Source organism: Athene noctua, chromosome 2 (genome assembly GCF_965140245.1).
Source record: "Athene noctua chromosome 2, bAthNoc1.hap1.1, whole genome shotgun sequence".
NCBI classification, from domain to species: domain Eukaryota; kingdom Metazoa; phylum Chordata; class Aves; order Strigiformes; family Strigidae; genus Athene; species Athene noctua.
This window is the reverse complement of record NC_134038.1, coordinates 12,761,851-12,780,791: the sequence shown is the minus strand read 5'-3', so window position 1 is coordinate 12,780,791 and position 18,941 is coordinate 12,761,851. Positions and strand designations below refer to the sequence as shown.

Below are 18,941 nucleotides of genomic sequence, written 5' to 3'. Positions count from 1 at the left end.
CCTTGCCCCAGACCGGGAGGGGGGGGTGGTCCCCGCCGCGCCCCCGGCCCCAGCGGCTCAGGCACCCCGGGGACCCGCCGCCCCGCCCGCCTCCGTGACCCGCTGAGGCCGGGGGCGCGGCAAGCAGCGGGGCGGCGCGGCGCGGAGCGGGCGTGTCTGAGCCTCCCTCCTCCCATTTTCCCGTGCGTCAGGACCAGGAGGAGGAGACTCACTTTTTTTTTTTTAATTTTTTTTTTTTTTTTTTTTTTTTTAAAGCCTCCAACTACTTTAGCGCGGAGTCGGCAGCAGATGGTGGACACAGCCCGAGGTTTCGGCGGGGAGCGCGAAGGGATGCGCCAAGCGCGTACCGCCCGCCTCTAGCTCCGACCCGCGCCCGCTCCCCCCATGAGCCGCCCCGCGCCCCTGCTGCCGGCCGCCCGCTGCCGCAGCGCCCCGGCCAAGCGGCTCCAGCCGCTCCACGACGGCCCCGCCGAGGAAGCGCCGGCCGCCAAGTGCCCTCGCCTGGCCGAGTGCGGCCCCCCGGACTGCCTCAGCGCCCCCGGCTCGCCCTGTGCCCCCGCGTCTCCCGCCGGCGGGGGGGCGGCGGGCCCCAGCCTCATCGCCTCGTACCTGCTGCTGCCGCTGGCCGAGCGGGAGCAGGTGTCGAGGGCGCTGAGCGTCAGCTCCGGCCGGGAGCTGCGCTGCAAGGTGAGCGCGGGGCTCCGCGGGCGCGGACTGTCGGCGGGGGGGGGGGGGCGGAACTCGGGACCCTCCCGGTGTTCTTCAGCGCCGCGTAACCGCTCGACCCGGGGAGAGCCCTGCAAAACACCCTCCCCGGCTCCAAGTGCCCGACCCGCCGCCGGTGGGGATTGTTGCGTGCGCCGAGAGTAAGCTCTGACTCCGGGTTACCTCGGAGGACCTTCCCCAAGATGGGGAGAGCTGTTTGGTTTATCTTTTTTTTGTTTTGTTCCCCCCCTCTCAGTATAAAATGAACAGGAAGGGTCTCGGTAACCGCTTTGAACGGCGCTCCTGCCGAGCCCTGGCTCCCCTCCAGCTCCCTCGTCATTGTTTGGGGAGAGTCGCTACGCGAGCGGCTGCTTTCAGCGCCCTTGAGAATGAATTTCGGTTTAATTTCCTCTTTACAGGTGTTCCCCCTCAAACACTACCAGGACAAGATCCGGCCTTACATTCAGCTGCCGTCGCACCGAAACATCACCGGGGTTGTCGAAGTTATCCTCGGGGACACCAAGGCCTATGTGTTCTTTGAAAAGGACTTTGGGGACATGCACTCCTACGTGAGGAGCTGCAAGAGGCTGAGGGAAGAGGAGGCTGCCCGGCTGTTCAAGCAGATCGTCTCTGCTGTAGCTCACTGCCACCAGTCGGCCATCGTACTTGGTGACCTCAAGCTCAGGAAATTCGTCTTCTCTAATGAAGAAAGGTAAGTGTTGTCACTAGCCTGCCATGGGGTGAGTGGGGAGGGAGGAATGCCACATCCAAAGACGCAGAAAGCATCCCGGAGAGGGGCAATGGCCGTGTCAGCTTGGCATCACCAGCGAGCGATCCAAATCGGTCCCCATCACGTGTGTGTAGTAGGTCATGGATCTAACCGGTACGCACTTACTCGTAGTTGGATCTTGACTGATGAAAGGGAGGAAGCTCGCCGGGAGCTTCCTCTCATTCAGCAGAAGTTCAGTGAAACCTGCTGGTAGACAAAGGGACAATAGTTCGGATGCTTGTTAGTGCCAGAAGATGTCATGTGTGCCACTCATTCAGTGTAAAATGAATCAAAGGCAGAGAGAAGGAGAGGAGGGAGGCTGGGGCGTTGTGCCGGCGAGGGGGAGCAGCCCGGCTGGGGAACAGGAGGTGTGAGGAGCTGGAGCTCTTGTCCCTCCTTGTGCTCAGGAGAGCTGCCCCATGGCCACGGCAGAGCTGCAGCGCTCAGGAAGGGTCTCCTTCCTGAAATCCCCTGCTGATCAGGGTTACGCTGCTAAAGAAAGACCAGCTGTGTCCTTCTGAGGCTTTTACCCCTCCTCAACTACCGATGTCAGTGCTCTCCGTGCCCCGTGTGCCTGTGGATGTTGGCACGCACAGGAGGGAAGGTGGGACATGGTTAAATATTGTTTTGGGAACCCTGCACTGAAGAAAAGCACTTAGGTAAAACTTAGCCTAAAGCCTAGGTTTATAGAGAGGAGATCTAGAATCTAGTTGTTAAATTTAGATTAGGGAAATAATTCAGTATTTCCCTTGAGTGTTTGCCGCTCCTGCAGTGCTTCATCACACATGGCAGAGCCAGAAATACATTTTTAATCAGCAAAACTGACTCTGACTAGCTGCTTACCCAGTGGAAAGCTAAAAAAAAAATAACTAAAAGCTGTAATGTAGTTGTGCTTAATCTGATGAAACCGGAGGTGATATTGAAGCAGAAGAAAATGTGTGTTGGTTGTTTTTTTTTTTTTTTTTTTAAACTGGGCTTCTTCAGGATATCGTTTGTAAACGTGATAAGCAAATTAACCAGCAGTGCCCCTCTTAAACAGAAACAACCATATGTTGACATGCAAAGCAAGTAATTCCTTTGGAGGAAACTATTGCAGCTTTTCCCGCCCATAAGAAGATGAAACATTTGTTGAAATGTTACATTGCACACAGTCTCGCTCATTTGGAAATAATGCGTTGCACAGGCGAGTGTCATGTGCATCCCATTTGGCAAGAAGAGGGTTAAGCAATGGCAGGCAGACTCGGGCTCTCCGGCACAGGTGCAGTTTCAGGGCTCCCGCAGCCAATCCCGGGCCCACGGTTCGCGTTGAGTCATATTTTCCGTTTGCAGAACCAATGGGTATTTGACGAGGTCACGCTGAGGACAGGCTGCAGCCAAGGCAGCGACACCCCAGCGGGCTGCAAGGCAGCGCACAGACCTTCCAGGCACTCTCGGTGGCTTCCTTGATGATGCGAAGCCCCTCTTTCCCCCCTGAAAGAGGAGGTCGGGGCGGACCCGCCTCCACTCAGGAGGTGGCAGGTGCTGTGGTACCCTCCAGAAAGGCAAAACCAAGAACAGTTAAAAAATAAAATACATAACTCGGGAGAGATGATGGTCCCCGCAAGCGCGGCAGGGAGCTGGACTTTGCAATTTGCAAAATCACGCACTGGACACGGTTTGCTCAAAGCCTGAACTGCAAATAGCAGCGTGTACAATGTATTGTAGCCGGTTAACCCCCTGCAGTTGCAGTGCAACCTGCATAGATAGAAGGTGGCTTGCTGGCGTTCCTCTGTGTTGTTAAAATCCTCAGTAAATAAAATAAGCAGGTGTCGCTGGGTTCCTACCCGATGCACGTGGCTCTGTGTACGTTACACGGGTCCAGGCAACTTCTCTGCTGCAAATTAAAAAGTGTTTGCTCTCCTTTATGCCGATGCGAGAAGGGGAGTGGGGACTGCTGTGGCAGGGGGCTTGCCATGCTGACTTGTGCCTGGGTGTTGCTGTTTTTAACCTGTGGCTTCCTCTCCTGCCCTCCCCAGGACTCAGCTGCGGCTGGAGAGCCTGGAAGACACACACATCATCAAAGGCGAAGACGACGCGCTCTCAGACAAGCACGGCTGCCCAGCGTACGTCAGCCCTGAGATCCTAAACACAACGGGGACTTACTCTGGAAAATCGGCTGACGTGTGGAGTTTGGGAGTGATGCTCTATACTCTGCTGGTGGGACGCTATCCCTTCCATGACTCGGACCCTAGCACTCTGTTTTCCAAAATCCGGCGCGGACAGTTCTGTATTCCTGACCATGTCTCCCCCAAAGCCCGATGCCTCATCCGCAGCCTCCTGCGGCGGGAGCCCTCTGAAAGACTCACCGCTCCAGAGATCTTGCTTCATCCTTGGTTCGAGGCAGTCTTGGAGCCTGGATATACAGACCAGGAGACGGGAACTTCGGATCAGATTGTTCCAGAATACCACGGAGACAGTGATGATATTAGTTCCTTCTTCTGCTAACCCTGAAATCTCCAAAACCTCGGCCGGTTCCCACCTCCGGCATCTTCGTAGGGTTTCATTTTTCCACATTTGCAAACTCAACAGCATCTTTAAGTGCCAGTATGGTCAGAAAAGTGACCTTGTTTAAAATAAATGCCAACCCATCGATCTCCGCTCCCTGAGTACTCAGAGTTTCATCCTCTTGCTCTGCTGGTAGGTCCATCCCACCAGCCCTGGAGGACCTGTGCAGCTTTGTGAGAGCTGCCTGGCTTTTCTCGTGCCTCCCGCATCCTCCACCCGTGTAACTGGCCACATCTTGGCTGCAGAGTCTTATGGCTGGCAAGGTGTGAGACAGAAAGGCAGCTCCGTCTGCTTTCCTGCGGTGGCTACAGGGGTGCAGACCCCTGGCTGCAATGCATAAGGGGTGGGGGGCACGAGACGTGCCTCTAACTGAGCAAATCTGACAGAAATGGCTAAAAAGGGGAATCGACTCAGCGTGCCACACCGACCGGCTTGCAAAATAGCTTTCTGACTGTAAGCACTCTTCAATGAGAGAAGGAGGTCTGCGCCTGCCACGGCCAGCTGCCTGCTTGCTGCTGCTCCTCCAGCTGATCTTGCTTTCAGAGGCACGAAGCTCCTAGATCCACCTGTAAGACAAACCACTGGTGTGGCTCTTTCTGAAGCAGAAACTGGTGGATCTCCCAGCCGGATCCCCTCCGATTCCATTCACTGACCGGGAAAACATTTTAAATAGACTTAAGCCTTGCGTTACCATGGTGTAGCCTATATAACTTTATGCCCTCAGCGAGCTTGTCAAGTAGCAGGTCTCGTTAGCTCCGAGTGCCAAAACATATCCGTTTACCAAACCGTAACACTATCGGCTGGGGCGCCTTCCCTTGGAAAACAATAAGGGGTATCTTGTACAGTACGTGTAAACATGGTCGTGTTTTCCTACAGGCTCAACTCTTAAAAACATCACATCCCCTTTCCTCTTCCTCCCCCCTAAAAAATGTTAGTCTTAAGAGTAAAATCTCCATATGCCCTTAGTTGATTATTCAGGTATGTTTGCCTCTGGCTACATTTTTTTTTTTCCCCCTTATTTTTTTTTTTTTTCTGCATGATTATTCATAGTCTTTCCAATGTGCGTGGATAATGAATATATCTAAATCATTAGCTTCCTGGGTTGGGGGTAAGTAAAGCTTAGTCCTGCCTAAAATTACTGCTTTGTTTGACATTTGTGTCCAGTGGCTTATGCAAAGAGATGTCCATTCTCCTTAGATGAGAGTGTGGCTTCTGAAATGGCCGTGAAGTGGGTAACGCACATCCCTGACATGGCAGAGTTTGAGTGAAGTAATTTTAAGGGTTAACCCTCGGCAAGCTGCAGACCCACCACGCGTTGCGAGAATACCATGTATACCTCATGGACTGTGTACTTTGTACATACCTTACTGTTTGGGGTTTTGTTTTCTTGTTTTGTTGTACGTTGTTTGTCCTAATAAGAGGTGTTGATGAGCAATTTAATGTGAATTATTGTTGGCAATACTAACTTGACAGAATCATGAGCATTAAGAGCAGGGCACTATAGCTCTCCATTGCACTAAACCTCTCATGATTGCTTGACATTTGTATCTGTGATACAGTTTAACCCTTCTATGAAAAACAGTACATTTGTATATATTGGTAGAAAACTCTGCCAGAAAAGCTAAAAACACTATGTCCAACTTGTAAATATGTATACATATGTGGAAGGCTGGATGATAAAGTCTGACTTGTAGAAACTTTTAATAAACTTGGTTTCATAATGTTTGTCCCTATTTCTTGTGATGCTTCGAGGGGAATACAACAAGTATGTTTTGGTTTAATCTGAAAAAATGGGGTTTGGCATAAAAGAGGATCAGATCATCTACGGTCCCTGTACATGCCCCATCGTGCCTTAGCCGCTGGGGTCTGAGCCCTGACTCCCCCAGCTCTGCCCAGGGGGAATCCCCATGGAATCCTACTGCCTTTTGAGGGGTGGGAAGGGCCTGACATGTCCCCAGAGCTGTGTGAAATGGGGTATCCTGTTCATCTGATAAACGAGGGGGAGAGGAGTTACAGCTCTCCTCTGAACTTCAGACAGCCTACTGCCTTTCAGCATATGCATTTATTTCTATCCCTGCCCTGGGAGCAGAAAATGCTATGGCATTGCAAGGCTGTCACCCTGCACCTGTGTGTGTGGCAATGTGATGCTCAAGCCAGTGGAAAATGAGATCTCAGGTGTCTGAAGTGAGCAGCCAGAAGCAGAGACAGTGGTCAAGAGCACTGGCTTTAACTGGGAGCCAGAGTAGGCAGGGCCTTGACCCCGTGCTGGGAGGCAGTGGAGAGGCCACCTGGTGCTCCCGTTAAAAACGAAGGCAAAGATTATTAGAGCTGCTTTCCTTTGTGGCAAGAAGAGAAGATTATAAATAGCAGCAGTATCAAGGTTAGAGAATGTGCTTTCCTGAAAGAGATCAAGCCACCCTTGTAATCCACCCGGAGCGGTGAGATCATCGCTCACAAGTAGAGAGGAGGAGGAAGAGAGTCTTGATTTTTATTTATACTTTGCCTCATGTTTAACTTTGTCCTTTTGCTTGAAATCTGTTCACCAGAGCAACTGCTTCCAGGCAGCTTTTTGAGCAGAAGCAACTTTTAAAAGAATTTTGCTTTTAGAAGGGGAGTGGAAGGAGAAAAGGAGGGAACAGGGACCTGGTCAGTGATAAAGCAAAGTGCACTGACTTTAATTAGGCACCTTGACTCCCACTCTGAGAAACCAGCAATCTGTGCAGTAAGCATATTTTCTTAGCACTTGCTGAGTGAATGTCAGACACCAAAATATCTCAAGTTACTTTACTGATGTTATTCTTGCAAGACTTGTAAAAATACATGCGCCACATAGCCTGGCTGATTAAATTACCCCCTGCCCTACCATGCTTTCGGGCTTGGATAGAAGCCCTGATGCATCCTTTTAAAACAACTGCAGGAGGTTTGTGCTTTTGTGAACCCTTGAAAACTTTCAAAACACTTTTTTTTTTTTTTTTTTTCTCCACTTGCAGTTAAGTCACCCTTAGTGGGTGAATGTGTAGGTCATCCTATGACTTTATTTCACATGAGCTACGCTGCAGAGCAATTAAAATAAACGCCAAATTGTAGTAACATCTGCAAACAGCCTCTGTGTTGCTTTAGGGATTATAATGCAACATCCGTTTGTACAGCAGAATAAATTGCTATTGCTTCGTAACCCCATCGTTTGTATTATTGTATACAAAGTTTCAGAGCATGTTGAAAGAACCAGCATATTAAGTGATTAAATGTTGATGGTGGGTGTGAGAACTTTGATTTATGCAATGCATACATTTCTTTTTGAGAGAGTCATAATTTGTCTATTTTTAAATGGTCCTTTTGGATGAGGACTGTATGAATCTCTTACGTATTTCTCAGACCTGGTCACTGTTTTCATCTTAAAGTTGTAAGATATTTCTGGTCTCTCCAAAAAGTGCTGGGAGCTTTCAGTCCTCCTCTCTTTGTTGCTAAAAACACAAGAAATGTTGAGGCTTTTCACAACATCCTGGGTTCCATCTTAAACAAGCATCAAACCACCTCCCATTCAGGATAGATCTTACATCCTGAATATATACTCTTATCAACTCTTGATACTTTAGCTGCATTTTAGGCATCAGTTCAGTAATTTTCTTTTAAAGTAACACAGCAGAATTTATAAACCAGCTTCCTCTTAAAGCACCAGGTAAAACAGCCAGCTCAGCAAACTCAGCTTTAAGGTCAACATCTCTTTGCCAAGCAGGTGATACTGCTGAGGTTATTTGCAGTTAATTAAGGATTTGTAGAGGTTCAGTGCCCTGATTCTGGGAGAACACCTTCAAGCTGGTCAAAGGCACTTCTGCATCAATGTATTATTTATGAAAGAAAAGGGGGAAAAGAACATTTTTTTTTATACTGATGTACAAGACAAAGATTCACTGCACTTGGCTGGATCACAAAGCTGGTGCAAAGCTCTTCTCTAGCTCTACTTTAATGCACTGAGGGTAGGCCTGAGAGATAACCTGAAAAACACATTTTATCCACTCAATGCTGAGTGTATTCTGTCAAGCAAATCTCTTCAGACTTCTTCTTTATACAGAAGTGGATTTTTTTTTTTCCCTTTTTTTCCTCATGTTATTGCATGCTGTCAGGGAAAAACCCCAATGTTTAGTATTATGGAACTGCACAGATTTAGTAGCACAAAGAAATATCCTATGCAAATACTTCTTATAAATATGTTTTCCTAGCAAGCATTAAGAACAGCTTGACACGTAACCACCACGTCTGGATTAATCCCTTGCAAAAAATGGCTCTGTTAAATGCAACGTCTCTCAGAACTATTGTTGGTAAAAGTACTGTGAAATTTGCAACAGTTCCTACCATGATTCCTCCATAACTTGCAAAATCCTGTTCTCCAAGTGAAATCCAGAGTTCAGATTTCAGCCAGGATCAATTTTTGTTGCAGCAAAACAGCAAATCCTTCAGGATATGAGTTCACAGCAGGAACATTTTAAATTTTTTTTTTTATGAAGCCAGCTATTTAGAAAATGCCTTAAAGAAATCTCATTAATTTTTCATTGCCCTGTATGTATTTATTTACAGTATTTAACCAGCTAAACAAGCTAATGTGCAGCACTTCATTTCCTAATTTGGCTTTGAAGCCGGAGCAGCCGAAGTATCAATTACATTCTGTCAAATGCAAACATTAACATAACTGTATGAAGCAATCATGTTTCTAACAACAGCAAGCACTGCCCAGAGGACCAAAATAAATAAAATTCATAGAGCAAGAGGTAACGCTTTTCTTTACGGCAGGATTAGGGCTGGCGAGCGCCTGGGCACTTTCCTCTCCAGGGACGTTTGTCTCCCAGGGCTGCGGAGGCAGCTCCAGCGCTGAAATGCAGGTGATTAATAAGGCACTTGCTCACCCAGGGCACAGTCTCATCACAGCGGGTGTGGATTTCTGCATGCAACTCCCACTGTTATTAATGGTTAATTAATGTGTAATTTGCAGAAAGAGATGAAACTGGGACCTCGGCGCTGTGTTGTGAGCACACATGCGGGCTTATCATTCGAAGAAATATCAGGGTGACACGAAGGGTGGATGACAGAAAAATAAGTGCAGCATGAATCAGCTGCCCCGTGTTTATCATACGGCGCTGTTGTGGGAAAACATTCACCTCCACCAACTACCATCTCCTGCCAACAACAAAAGTCGAGTTTGATAAATTATTAGTGGAGATGTTCTCAGTGGCTTTGCTTAGATTTTACTCCTCTTGCGCAAATTGCAGATTAGGAAAGGATTAAGTAACAACAGTGTGGCTAAAGTATTACACATCGCACTGGCAATTAGCCAAAGAATGTAGCATGCAAAAACTGACATTGCCTAAGAAATCAAATATAGCTCCGGTCACCACAGAAAATGACTCTTCCCCACCACCTAAGGTAGTTGCTCAGTTTCTCCTGTGTCACCCAGAGTCTTGCACCAGCAAATTGTTCATTACAGGGCTGCTTTTTTTTTTTTCTTTTTTTTTTTTTTTTTCCCTTTTCTTAACTTCCAAGTAGTGATAAAGCCATAAACATTTAGATGAATCACAGAAACCATAAATGTAATTGAGTGTAAAGCCATTGTTGGGCCTTGTGATAACATCCCTGTCAAGTCTTGACTTGTCAGATTTGTAGTCTCGCTGAGGTTCAAATACTGTGAGTTTTCTTTGCTGTGCTAGCAACCGGGGGCAAAGTATCAACATAGTTTGGGGCAAAAGGTTGCACAAGACTCATGCCTGATGACAGTGACTTTGCAGATGGACAGTGGGACGCCTGGTGTGAGTAAGTGTTTCCCCTGGTGTGTAAAGGCGGCAGAATAAGTCTCACAGAGGTCATCTGGCAGCCTTTGTTGCGAAGAGGGGGGAAATAGCCCTCAAACCCCAGGAAAAAGGGTAAAACCCACCCTGGTTTCTGTGGGAAATTGCTGACTGACAAGCATGGTGGTGAACCCTGCTCCTTCCCACCTATGTGCCTATGCCCAGGCTGCCTGGATCAGGGGGAAGTCAGGATGCTGTTGGACCAACAGGTCCACCAGGGCCCAGGAGAAGCAGTGGCAGACACCTACAGATGTGCATGGGAACAGGGCAGGTGCCCCCAGTGATGTCCCTCCTGCAGCACAGGGACACAGTACTTAAAGGGGGCCTACAAGACAGATGGGGAGGGAGGGACTCCTTATCAGGGAGTGCAGTGATAGGATGAGGGCTAACGGTTTTAAACTGAAAGAGGGTAGATTTAGATTAGATATAAAGAAGAATTTCTTCACTGTGAGGGTGCTGAGGCCCTGGCACAGGTTGCCCAGAGAAGCTGTGGCTGCCCCCTCCCTGGCAGTGTTCAAGGCCAGGTTGGACGGGGCTGTGAGCAACCTGGGCTAGTGGAAGGTGTCCCTGCCCATGGCAGGGGGGTTGGAACTGGATGGTCTTTAAGGTCTCTTCTGACCCAAACCGTTCTGTGATCTTATGACACCACGGCCCACTGATGCCCACCTTGGTGTTTAACCATCCTCCAAGGACCTGCCTATCAGACAGTTGCTTGGCTCCCTTTGACCTTAACTTTACTTCGGGGTCTCAAAATCTTGCAGCAGTGAATTCCAGAGCAGAGCTTGGCACTGCCCCATTAAATTACCTTGCCTGAACAGGGGTTGTGCTGTAAAATGCAAAAATAAGACTGAAACCACTGAAGAAGACCAACTGGCCTAATTTTGGAGGGTCTTTGTACCGCCCTCACTCCCTGTGGGGACCGGAGGCGACGCAGAGCAGCCATGCTCTGTGCAGGGCAGCAGCCTTTGGGGGCGGCTGCAGCACCCGGGGCGATGGGGACTCGAGCCCAGCGGACAGAAAGGCTTAATCAGTGAACTCATGGGATTTTTTTTATCATGAGTCTTGTGATCCTTAATATGTAAGAGCCCTGTCTGCTGAAGTTAATGATCTCCAGGAGATTTTAAACTTACATGTGAGGAAGAATAAGCAAGTGTCCAGGCCTCACTGTTTTAAAGAGGGATTTGAAAGGATGTGTCCTGTGAACTCTTTGGACTATTCCCTGCTTGTCACCGGTGTCCCAGCCAGATGCTCTGTGCTGCAAAAGCATGCTTGACTGGCTGCCTCATTACAGCAGGCAGAGATTTGTCCTTTTATCTGAGCAGCTGGCAAAACAATAAATTAAAAAATAAGGCAAAGTCAGCAAATAGTTTTCTTTCCCCATGCGTGAGGTTAGAGGAACTACCACCCCTCCTCCAGAATGATTTCCTGACTTGGTAACATTTTTCTCAATCTCTTCTGTTTCTCCAGGCGCACGAAGAAAAGCAGGATCTGTGGTTCAGCTGGAGGGGGAGCACCTTTTCCTGACATGCTGTGGCCCCAGGCTCCTCATGTGCATCTGCCAACCGCAGCGAAAGCCCTGAAAAATCTCTCTCCAGCATGGGGCAAGAGTGGTTTTGCATAGAAAGTGCTTTTGACACATCAGGATGTGACCTGGGCTCCAGACATGAGGAACCTCATTGCCTCCAGGCTCATTGGGCAAGCTGTGCTTGCTGAAGACAGCACTGCCTTTAATAGCCTCGGCCAGGAGATGGTCCATCCTGGGATGTCTTTCTGTCCCGGAGGGAAGATGCTGAAGTGGCATATAGCTTCAGTCCCGGCGCTGGGTATGGTTCAGGGTTGCTGGCAGGGCTTTGGCGGCCGGACGCAGGCAGGGCTGCTCCCGCAGGGTGCCGGGGCCGAGCTGGTGACCTGGCGCTGGCCCGTGATGCACATCCTGCTCACGCATGTGGGCATGAGTCAGAGCCTGAGAGGAAGAGGCCTCGCCCAGCAGCAGGCAGAGCCGCACAGGGAGCTCAGTCTGTGTGCTGATGGAGGTGATTGCTTATTACTGCTGACAGCCTCCCTCCGTGAAATGTCTGCACCTGCGGCGTGGGGAAGGGGATTTGGAGCTAACCGGGTTTCCCACCGTGTTGTCAGAGGTTCAATGCAAATGCTACAGGATGGGTTTGTAGAGGCAGCTCAGGGCCTGCCTTTTGGCATCTGCATACCTCACAGCTGAAGGAGTTGCAGGGGCTCTCAGCACAGACATCTCAAGCTGCTGCTCATCCCCTGCAATGAGAAGGCACAGCAAGGCTGAGCAGATCCATGTCCTTCCCCCTCTACTCCACTCTCATGACACCCCACCTGCAGTGCTGTGTTCAGCTCTGGGGCTTCCAACATTAGAAGGACATGAGCCTGTTCAAGCGAGTCCGGAGGAGGGCCCAGAAGATGATGAGGGGGCTGCAGCACCTCCCTTACGAGGACAGGCTGAGAGAGCTGGGGGTGTTCAGTCTGGAGAAGAGAAGGCTCCAGGGAAACCTTATAGTGGCCTCCCAGTACTTAAAGGGGGCTACAGGAAAGATGGGGAGGGACTCTTTATCAGGGGGTGTAGGGATAGGATGAGGGGTAGCAGTTTTAAACCAAAAGAGGGTAGATTTCGATTAGATATAAGGAAGAAATTCTTTCCTGTGAGGGTGGTGAGGCACTGTCACAGGTTGCCCAAGAGAAATGGTGGCTGCCCTGTCCCTGAAAATGTTCAAGGCCAGGTTGGACGGGGCTTTGAGCAACCTGGGCTAGTGGAAGGTGTCCCTGCCCATGGCAGGAGGTTGGAACTAGATGGTCTTTAAGGTCCCTTCTAACCCAAACCATTCCGTGATTCTATGCTGGGCAGACACCTCTGGAAAAGCAATGCAGTTTTTACCTCTCGTCTTCCCATCAGCTTGACCTCAGTCTTGCTATCTTCAGCACTCGTCAGCTGCTCTTTACCCAGGTGCTAATCTCACTCGGGCACTGGGACAGCTGAGCAATGATCCAGCCGGTCCCTCCACCGCCTTGCCAGGAAACAGGTGTCCAGATACTTAGACCCCTGCAAATGATTGCATTTAATTATTTCTGGAAATTTTCCACTATGGTATTAGAGTGATTCTTCCAGAAATCAGGTCTATCTTTGCTAGTAAACCATCGCATGTCTTAAGCAAAGGTCAGGATGAATCATTTTGGAAAGTACTCCAGCTGCAATGGACTTCCAGCACTGGGTGAGTGGAAATGTGTCCATGGTTTGGCACTTAAACACAGAGCCCTGAACATCCCCAGCGCTTCTTGGAGTCAATGGGATGACTTGCACAGAGTAACAAATGCAGGGTATGACTGTAGGCAGTTCAAAAGCCAGTGGTAGATGGATCACAGTCTCGCAGCTGTGGCTTTAAAAGGTTTATTGATTCATTTGGAAACAACTAGCAGGAGTGACTTTGTAACAGACAGGATTATTTAGTCTCATCACATGCCAAGCATCGACAAAGTACAGTTCAGCACTCGGATTCTCCCCATGACCAGCACATAAAACACCCGACAGGATAATGCACCAGTATGCTGGATAATGCACTTCCCTTAGGTATGTTTGCAGTTGCCGAAGGATGCGTGCAGCCCTCAAAAGCAAAAGGGAGAAATTCTTCAGTTAAAGACCTAATAGGAAGGAGTTAAACTGGGAAGCAATCAACCAAAACAAAAGAAGTATGCAGATAATGATACAGCCATGATCCAGGCTGCTGCAGCAGTTCAGAGTAAGGAGAAATAAATCACTCTGTGTGTATAGAAAATGCATGCTCTGAAAACACACAAAACACACAAGAACAACTTCTCATCTCCTATCTGCTTCCTATGCTCGGCAGCTTAAGGGAGCTGGAGTTTTCCTTTATGGGCCAGTTGAGGATGCTCCTGGTGACAAGGACACACAGCATGATTCCAGTGGAACCATCTCATATCCCAGTTACTCCTCCTTTGCTAGCAAAGAGTCAAAAAATGCCAGGGAGTTACAGAGGCAAAGACAACTGGGGATGGGAACAACCAGCATGTCGCTGAGTGGTCTGCTGTGAGCCCCTGTGTGTCCTACCCCATTGGTGCAAGTTAGAAAGGCTTCACTCAAACCAGATGCCTCTGAGAAAGCAGAGCTGCAATTAAACCCTGGCAGACTCGCCGCATCTTCTGCAGGGATGAGCCAGTTTCCATGCATGGGGTATCTGGTCCCACAGATCCCATATGCAGAAAATCCCCAGCTGGATCATCAGGGTATATCCAGAAGTTTTGTTCTGACATTAACTATAATGCAACTATATTGAGGATATACCCAGGAGTTTTGCTCTGGCATAAATTATAACGCAACCACTGTAATCTGGAGCGAAGTCAGGCTTGGCCTGCCCAGCATCCCACTGCATTGCCATCCTGCCTGCAGTGTGCTGGGTCAGACCTAGAGATCCTAACTCAGTTTTCACCCAGCAGAGCCTGAGGAACAACCCAGGGAGAAATTCTTCAGCGCATGCAACATTCCTGTGTAAATCAATGGGAACTGTAGAGTCTGGCCTGAAGTCAGGATTTCAGGATTTGACCCAATTTAACCTTGGCATAAATAGTTGCCCAACTTCAATTTTTTTTTTTTTTTTTTGTGAGGCTCAACAATTAACTTTCAAAACAGCTTTAAAAAAAAAATAAAGTGGCTGGGGTTCAGAAGTGCTGTGCTAGCCAGCAGTGTTTTGTTAAAGTTACTTCCACTATTATGGTATTTGTTGGCGTCAGCACTTTGTGCAAAGTAAAGCGCTGCTCTGGGCTCTCCATACAGGGCAGAGCTGTACGAACGTGGGGCAGAAGTTGTGACTCTTCCCATATTCAACACACAGGCGCGGTACTTCCTTTTACTGTCAGGTTTTTTTTTTCACTCACTGGAGTGAAATTCAGTCATGTGCAAATTGCAAGAACTGCTCATTGCTCAGATCTGATGAGTCCCAGTGTTGAAGTTTAATTGGAGAGACTTTGTGGGGGGACCGAGGTGTGGGATGGGAAGATGGGAAGGAGCAGGACATGTTTACACCCTCACACCCTCTCTGTGCCTTCCTGTTTCTGTGCAGAAAAAGGGTGCTGCTTCCCAGGCTGTTTTCAGGGATCTCTTTCAAAGAGCTGATGCAGATGTAAAGCTCTTTTTTTCTACTCACCTTCCACCCACAACAAAAGGCACCATTTCAACCTTAAAGATTTTATTGTTTTAATTACTCCACTGCATCTTGGAGTTTACTGTGCCACTACTTGTTAATATATTTAATAAAGCACAGGGGTTGCCAATACCACTGGAGCCTGCTGGCAGTTTTTTTTCACCTCAGATCCTGACTTGTAACCATGGACGGGGCATCCCCATGGCTCCAGATCCAACCCAGGCAGCAGCTGCCAGGGATGGGTGTCTGGCTGTGGAAGTATCTACTGTGATGGTAAGGACAAGCCCAGCACTGAGAAGTCACTCGCAGCCCCGTTGTGCCCATTAGGCAAAGCAAATATATTTTCAGGGAAAACTGGTTTTATTCCCCCTAGGCCAAATACATGCATCGTTTCTTTTGGTATAGAATAAAATTGGCGGGATGGCCAGTTGCAGGGTATTAAGTAGGAGTGGGTTTTAATCTGTGTTTAAGTGCTTTACTTAGTTTTGGTTCAAAACTCTGTTCTGATTTTTAACACTTCCAGCTATGAGACATCCCTCTGGGCTCTTGAGCTGTGGCTTCATTTGCAAAGGACCATGAAAATAAGAAAAATGGAGATTTTTGGCAGTAAAACTAGCCCACGGAGGTTTAAGAGGCGTGGGGACCCCCTGAGGCTGAGCTCTCTGAGATGGTTTGACGCAGGAAGCATTGCGTTGCGTTGTTGGTGTGTGCGACGGCACGACAGATGCTCGGGAACCCACCCGAGTTTTGGTTTGAGTTGGAATCAGGCAGGGTCACTGGTTGTGCATTTAATATAGGCCTGGGCAACTTTTGGCACATGAAGTGATTTTCCCCCCATGACACTGGGTCCTAGGCTGCTGGGGAACACAGGGAAGGATGAGGGTGAGACTGGGAGCTGTGGAACCAGGGGAAGGAAGAGTGTGGTTCTGGAAGGGAGATCCAGGACTGGAGCAATTGAGGACGGGAATTTTGTGAGTGATGCCGGGGTTACCTGGGCTGCTGGTTGTGTTTGATAATTGTGTGGGTGATGCCAGGCCACTGGCCACCTTGCTCCCACCACCCCTTGCCTCAATAAGTGACTGCAGCTCAGCCTCTGGGCTTACTCATCTTGGGGGGGGGGAGAAAAGGGGGGATATGTGTGGATGACTCTGAGGTTGCACCCAGCCTACTGAAAGTCAGGAAGCAGCCTTCAATACACTTGCTGGGTTTGCAAGTGTGGGCAGAGAATGGGAGGGTTTCAGTAATAGCGAAAATCTCAGATTCGTGTAGGAACTTTTTACTTTTAGCCTTTTACTTATCCCCCTGCCACTCTGCCTGTGACTCAACACCATCGCCACACAGCAGCGTAATTCCCAGCACGCAACTGTCCTCCAGATATTACGACTGTCAGGCAAACAGATTGCTCACTTCATCCCATGCTTGGCTGAAAGGATTACAATACAGATTAGGATCAGGATTGCCTTCCTAACGTTCTCAGCCTCAAAACAGGTGTAAGGGGAAAACACGTGAGGGAAATTATTTGCCCGTGGAGAATCTCTCCAGGAGGAATTGTTGGATAAATACTAACTGGAGATTGGGATCAGGCAGCTGCCGAGTTGGGCTTTTCCCACTCGAAGGTAGTCTGAGAGCAGTGTTAGAGGCTGCAGGCCCGTGCAAAACAAAAATGCCATTGCATGCATGCATGATGGTAATTGCCTGTGCACTCACATGCTGCATCCTGAAAGACTCTGGTAAAACTAATAAAATAAAGTATAAAAAAGAACTGAACACACTCCTTTGCAAAAGTGGACAACGTACGATAACTGCTATGGGAGGTGGGTTAAAGAATCGAGTGAAAAGAGTGACTGCAGAGCGAGTGCCGAAGGATTCATGTATATATACAGCCTTTTGTTCAGGTAAGCCTGCATATGTTGAGGTTGTTTGAGAACTGCAGATGCGAAGAATGAGCCACAGGTCCAAAGTCAATACATATTACTGAGAGTCTGGCATCTTTGTTATGGATTATTAACTCTAGCCTGCATGTGTGGTATATCAATTTAGGTTTTTTCCTGTAAATACATCTGTGCTGGAAAGCTCAGATTGGATTCAGCATGAATTTCTCGCCTGCTTTTTTCAGCTGGATAGATTTAAGCAAACTGAGATCATGTGACTTGCCAAAACCACCCAGTGAGTCATTGGCTCAGCCCAGATTAGATCTCAGGAGCTTTCCAGCTTTGATCTAGCCACAAGACCACATGGCCTCTTTCTATAGTCTTTGATGAAAGGCTACATAAACACACATAAGGGAGTTTACTACATTTTTTTTTGAGGTTCTGAAAAAAGTTTTGGCCCTGTGGCAAGCAAAATTGGAATGGGCTATAAACGGGTGCCACGCACGTATTTGCTGGAGTAAAAAAAGTAACAGGGAGAAAAGTATAGTCCGAACACCTAAAAGAAAAACACTGTCAAATGACAACAGGATGCTCTGGATAATAGTGCTGTGGATGCTGTACCTGCCATATGGGTCTTTCCACAAGAGCTGGTTACCTTATAAAGAGACGTTGTTGCGTCATCCTTCAGAAAGTATAAACACATTAAGCAATGTTATTCTCTAAAACATCAACACATGAGCTACTTACAATGGACTAAAAAGTCATTGTTGCTTTGAGGATGTATTTGTCCCAAGTGATTCATAACAATCTGTGGCACTGAGGCTATGAAGACTTCTAAAGGATGCCTCCACTTCCAGGCAAGTATCCACGGAAACAAGCCCACAAGTTTGCTTTGTTTGCCTTCTTTTACCTAGGATAACCTTTTAAGCTGCTTTGTAGACAGCCAGGCTTCCTGGCTGAAGCAGATGTCTATCCCGTCCGGATGCTAGGCTTCGTTTTCTGTACCTGCTGTGCTGCTGCCCCCACAATCCCTCCTGGAGGAAGGGCAGCGGTGCCCTTTGGTGGGGCCGGATGAAGATGAGGACATCTCAGTGGCAGTAGTTCCTATAGTACAGTACTAATGTAGTTCCAGAGGTGGCTGCCAAGAATTGCTTGTCCATGCCTGCCTGAGCCAGAAGATGAGTGGAATGATGAAACTGAAGCTAGTGGAGTTCAGGGGCCGTGTCGCCACGACCCGGGGATTTGGAGCAGGACATGAGAACAGCTCAGATATACCCTCGTGCTCTCAGGATAGGCAGCTCAATTAGACAAAGTCCATCCTCTGGCAAGGGGAAGCTCGATCACCAGTACCAGAATACTGTTCAGGCCTCCAAAACAATTTGTTTTTTCTTTCTCTGCCCCCCCCCCCCCCTTCCCCCCTGGCCTCCCTGTCCCTCTGAAATCGGCTCTGACATGTAGGGAGACATCCTGTAATATTTCAGATCCTGTGTAGCCCCCATGGCTGCCTGGAATTCAGCTCTCAGTTTTCAGAGAGACCCATGTCATTAGGGTAAACCAGTGTGTGTGTGTGTCTGTGTCAACACATAACAAAACACATTGTATGCACCCTGAGCTCAGGAACTAATACGTGCTCTGGCAGGAAGACAGCTGTACCAGCAAGAGCGCAGGGTCATAAGCAAAGGCAATATTGTCTCCTGTGGGACTAATAAAAACAAAAGACAAAGCAACTGTTTACTGTACTATTGAGGGGGCTGTTTGGGACACTGTACTGGGGAATGCAGCAGCTACTGTCACATGGTTGTTAAGAACAGGTAAATGTTCAATCTGAAAAGCATAAAGAAACTAAACCCCAAATTGTACACAGATGATCTGGGCACTCAGACAAGTGCATAATTGAGGCACATCAGAGGAGCCGGTCTGCTGTCCTCCTCTCATACTGGTATTAGCTCATCCTACCTTCTCGGTGTGAATCAGTTGCGCAGCATCCGCATTGACTCATGGTTTCTATTCAGATCAGTTGTAGAGGTGCAGAGTCAGA

General features: G+C 48.5%; 1 protein-coding gene across 1 annotated transcript; it reads left to right on the top strand.

Moving 5' to 3' along the window:
* Nucleotides 1-272: 272 nt before the first annotated feature.
* Nucleotides 273-5,743, top strand: TRIB1 (tribbles pseudokinase 1). Its single transcript, XM_074898438.1, has 3 exons — nucleotides 273-687; nucleotides 1,125-1,417; nucleotides 3,490-5,743. The coding sequence occupies exons 1-3, from the start codon at nucleotides 385-387 to the stop codon at nucleotides 3,956-3,958; spliced, it is 1,065 nt and encodes a 354-aa protein (XP_074754539.1). The 5' UTR covers nucleotides 273-384; the 3' UTR covers nucleotides 3,959-5,743.
* The last annotated feature ends 13,198 nt before the right edge of the window (nucleotides 5,744-18,941 follow it).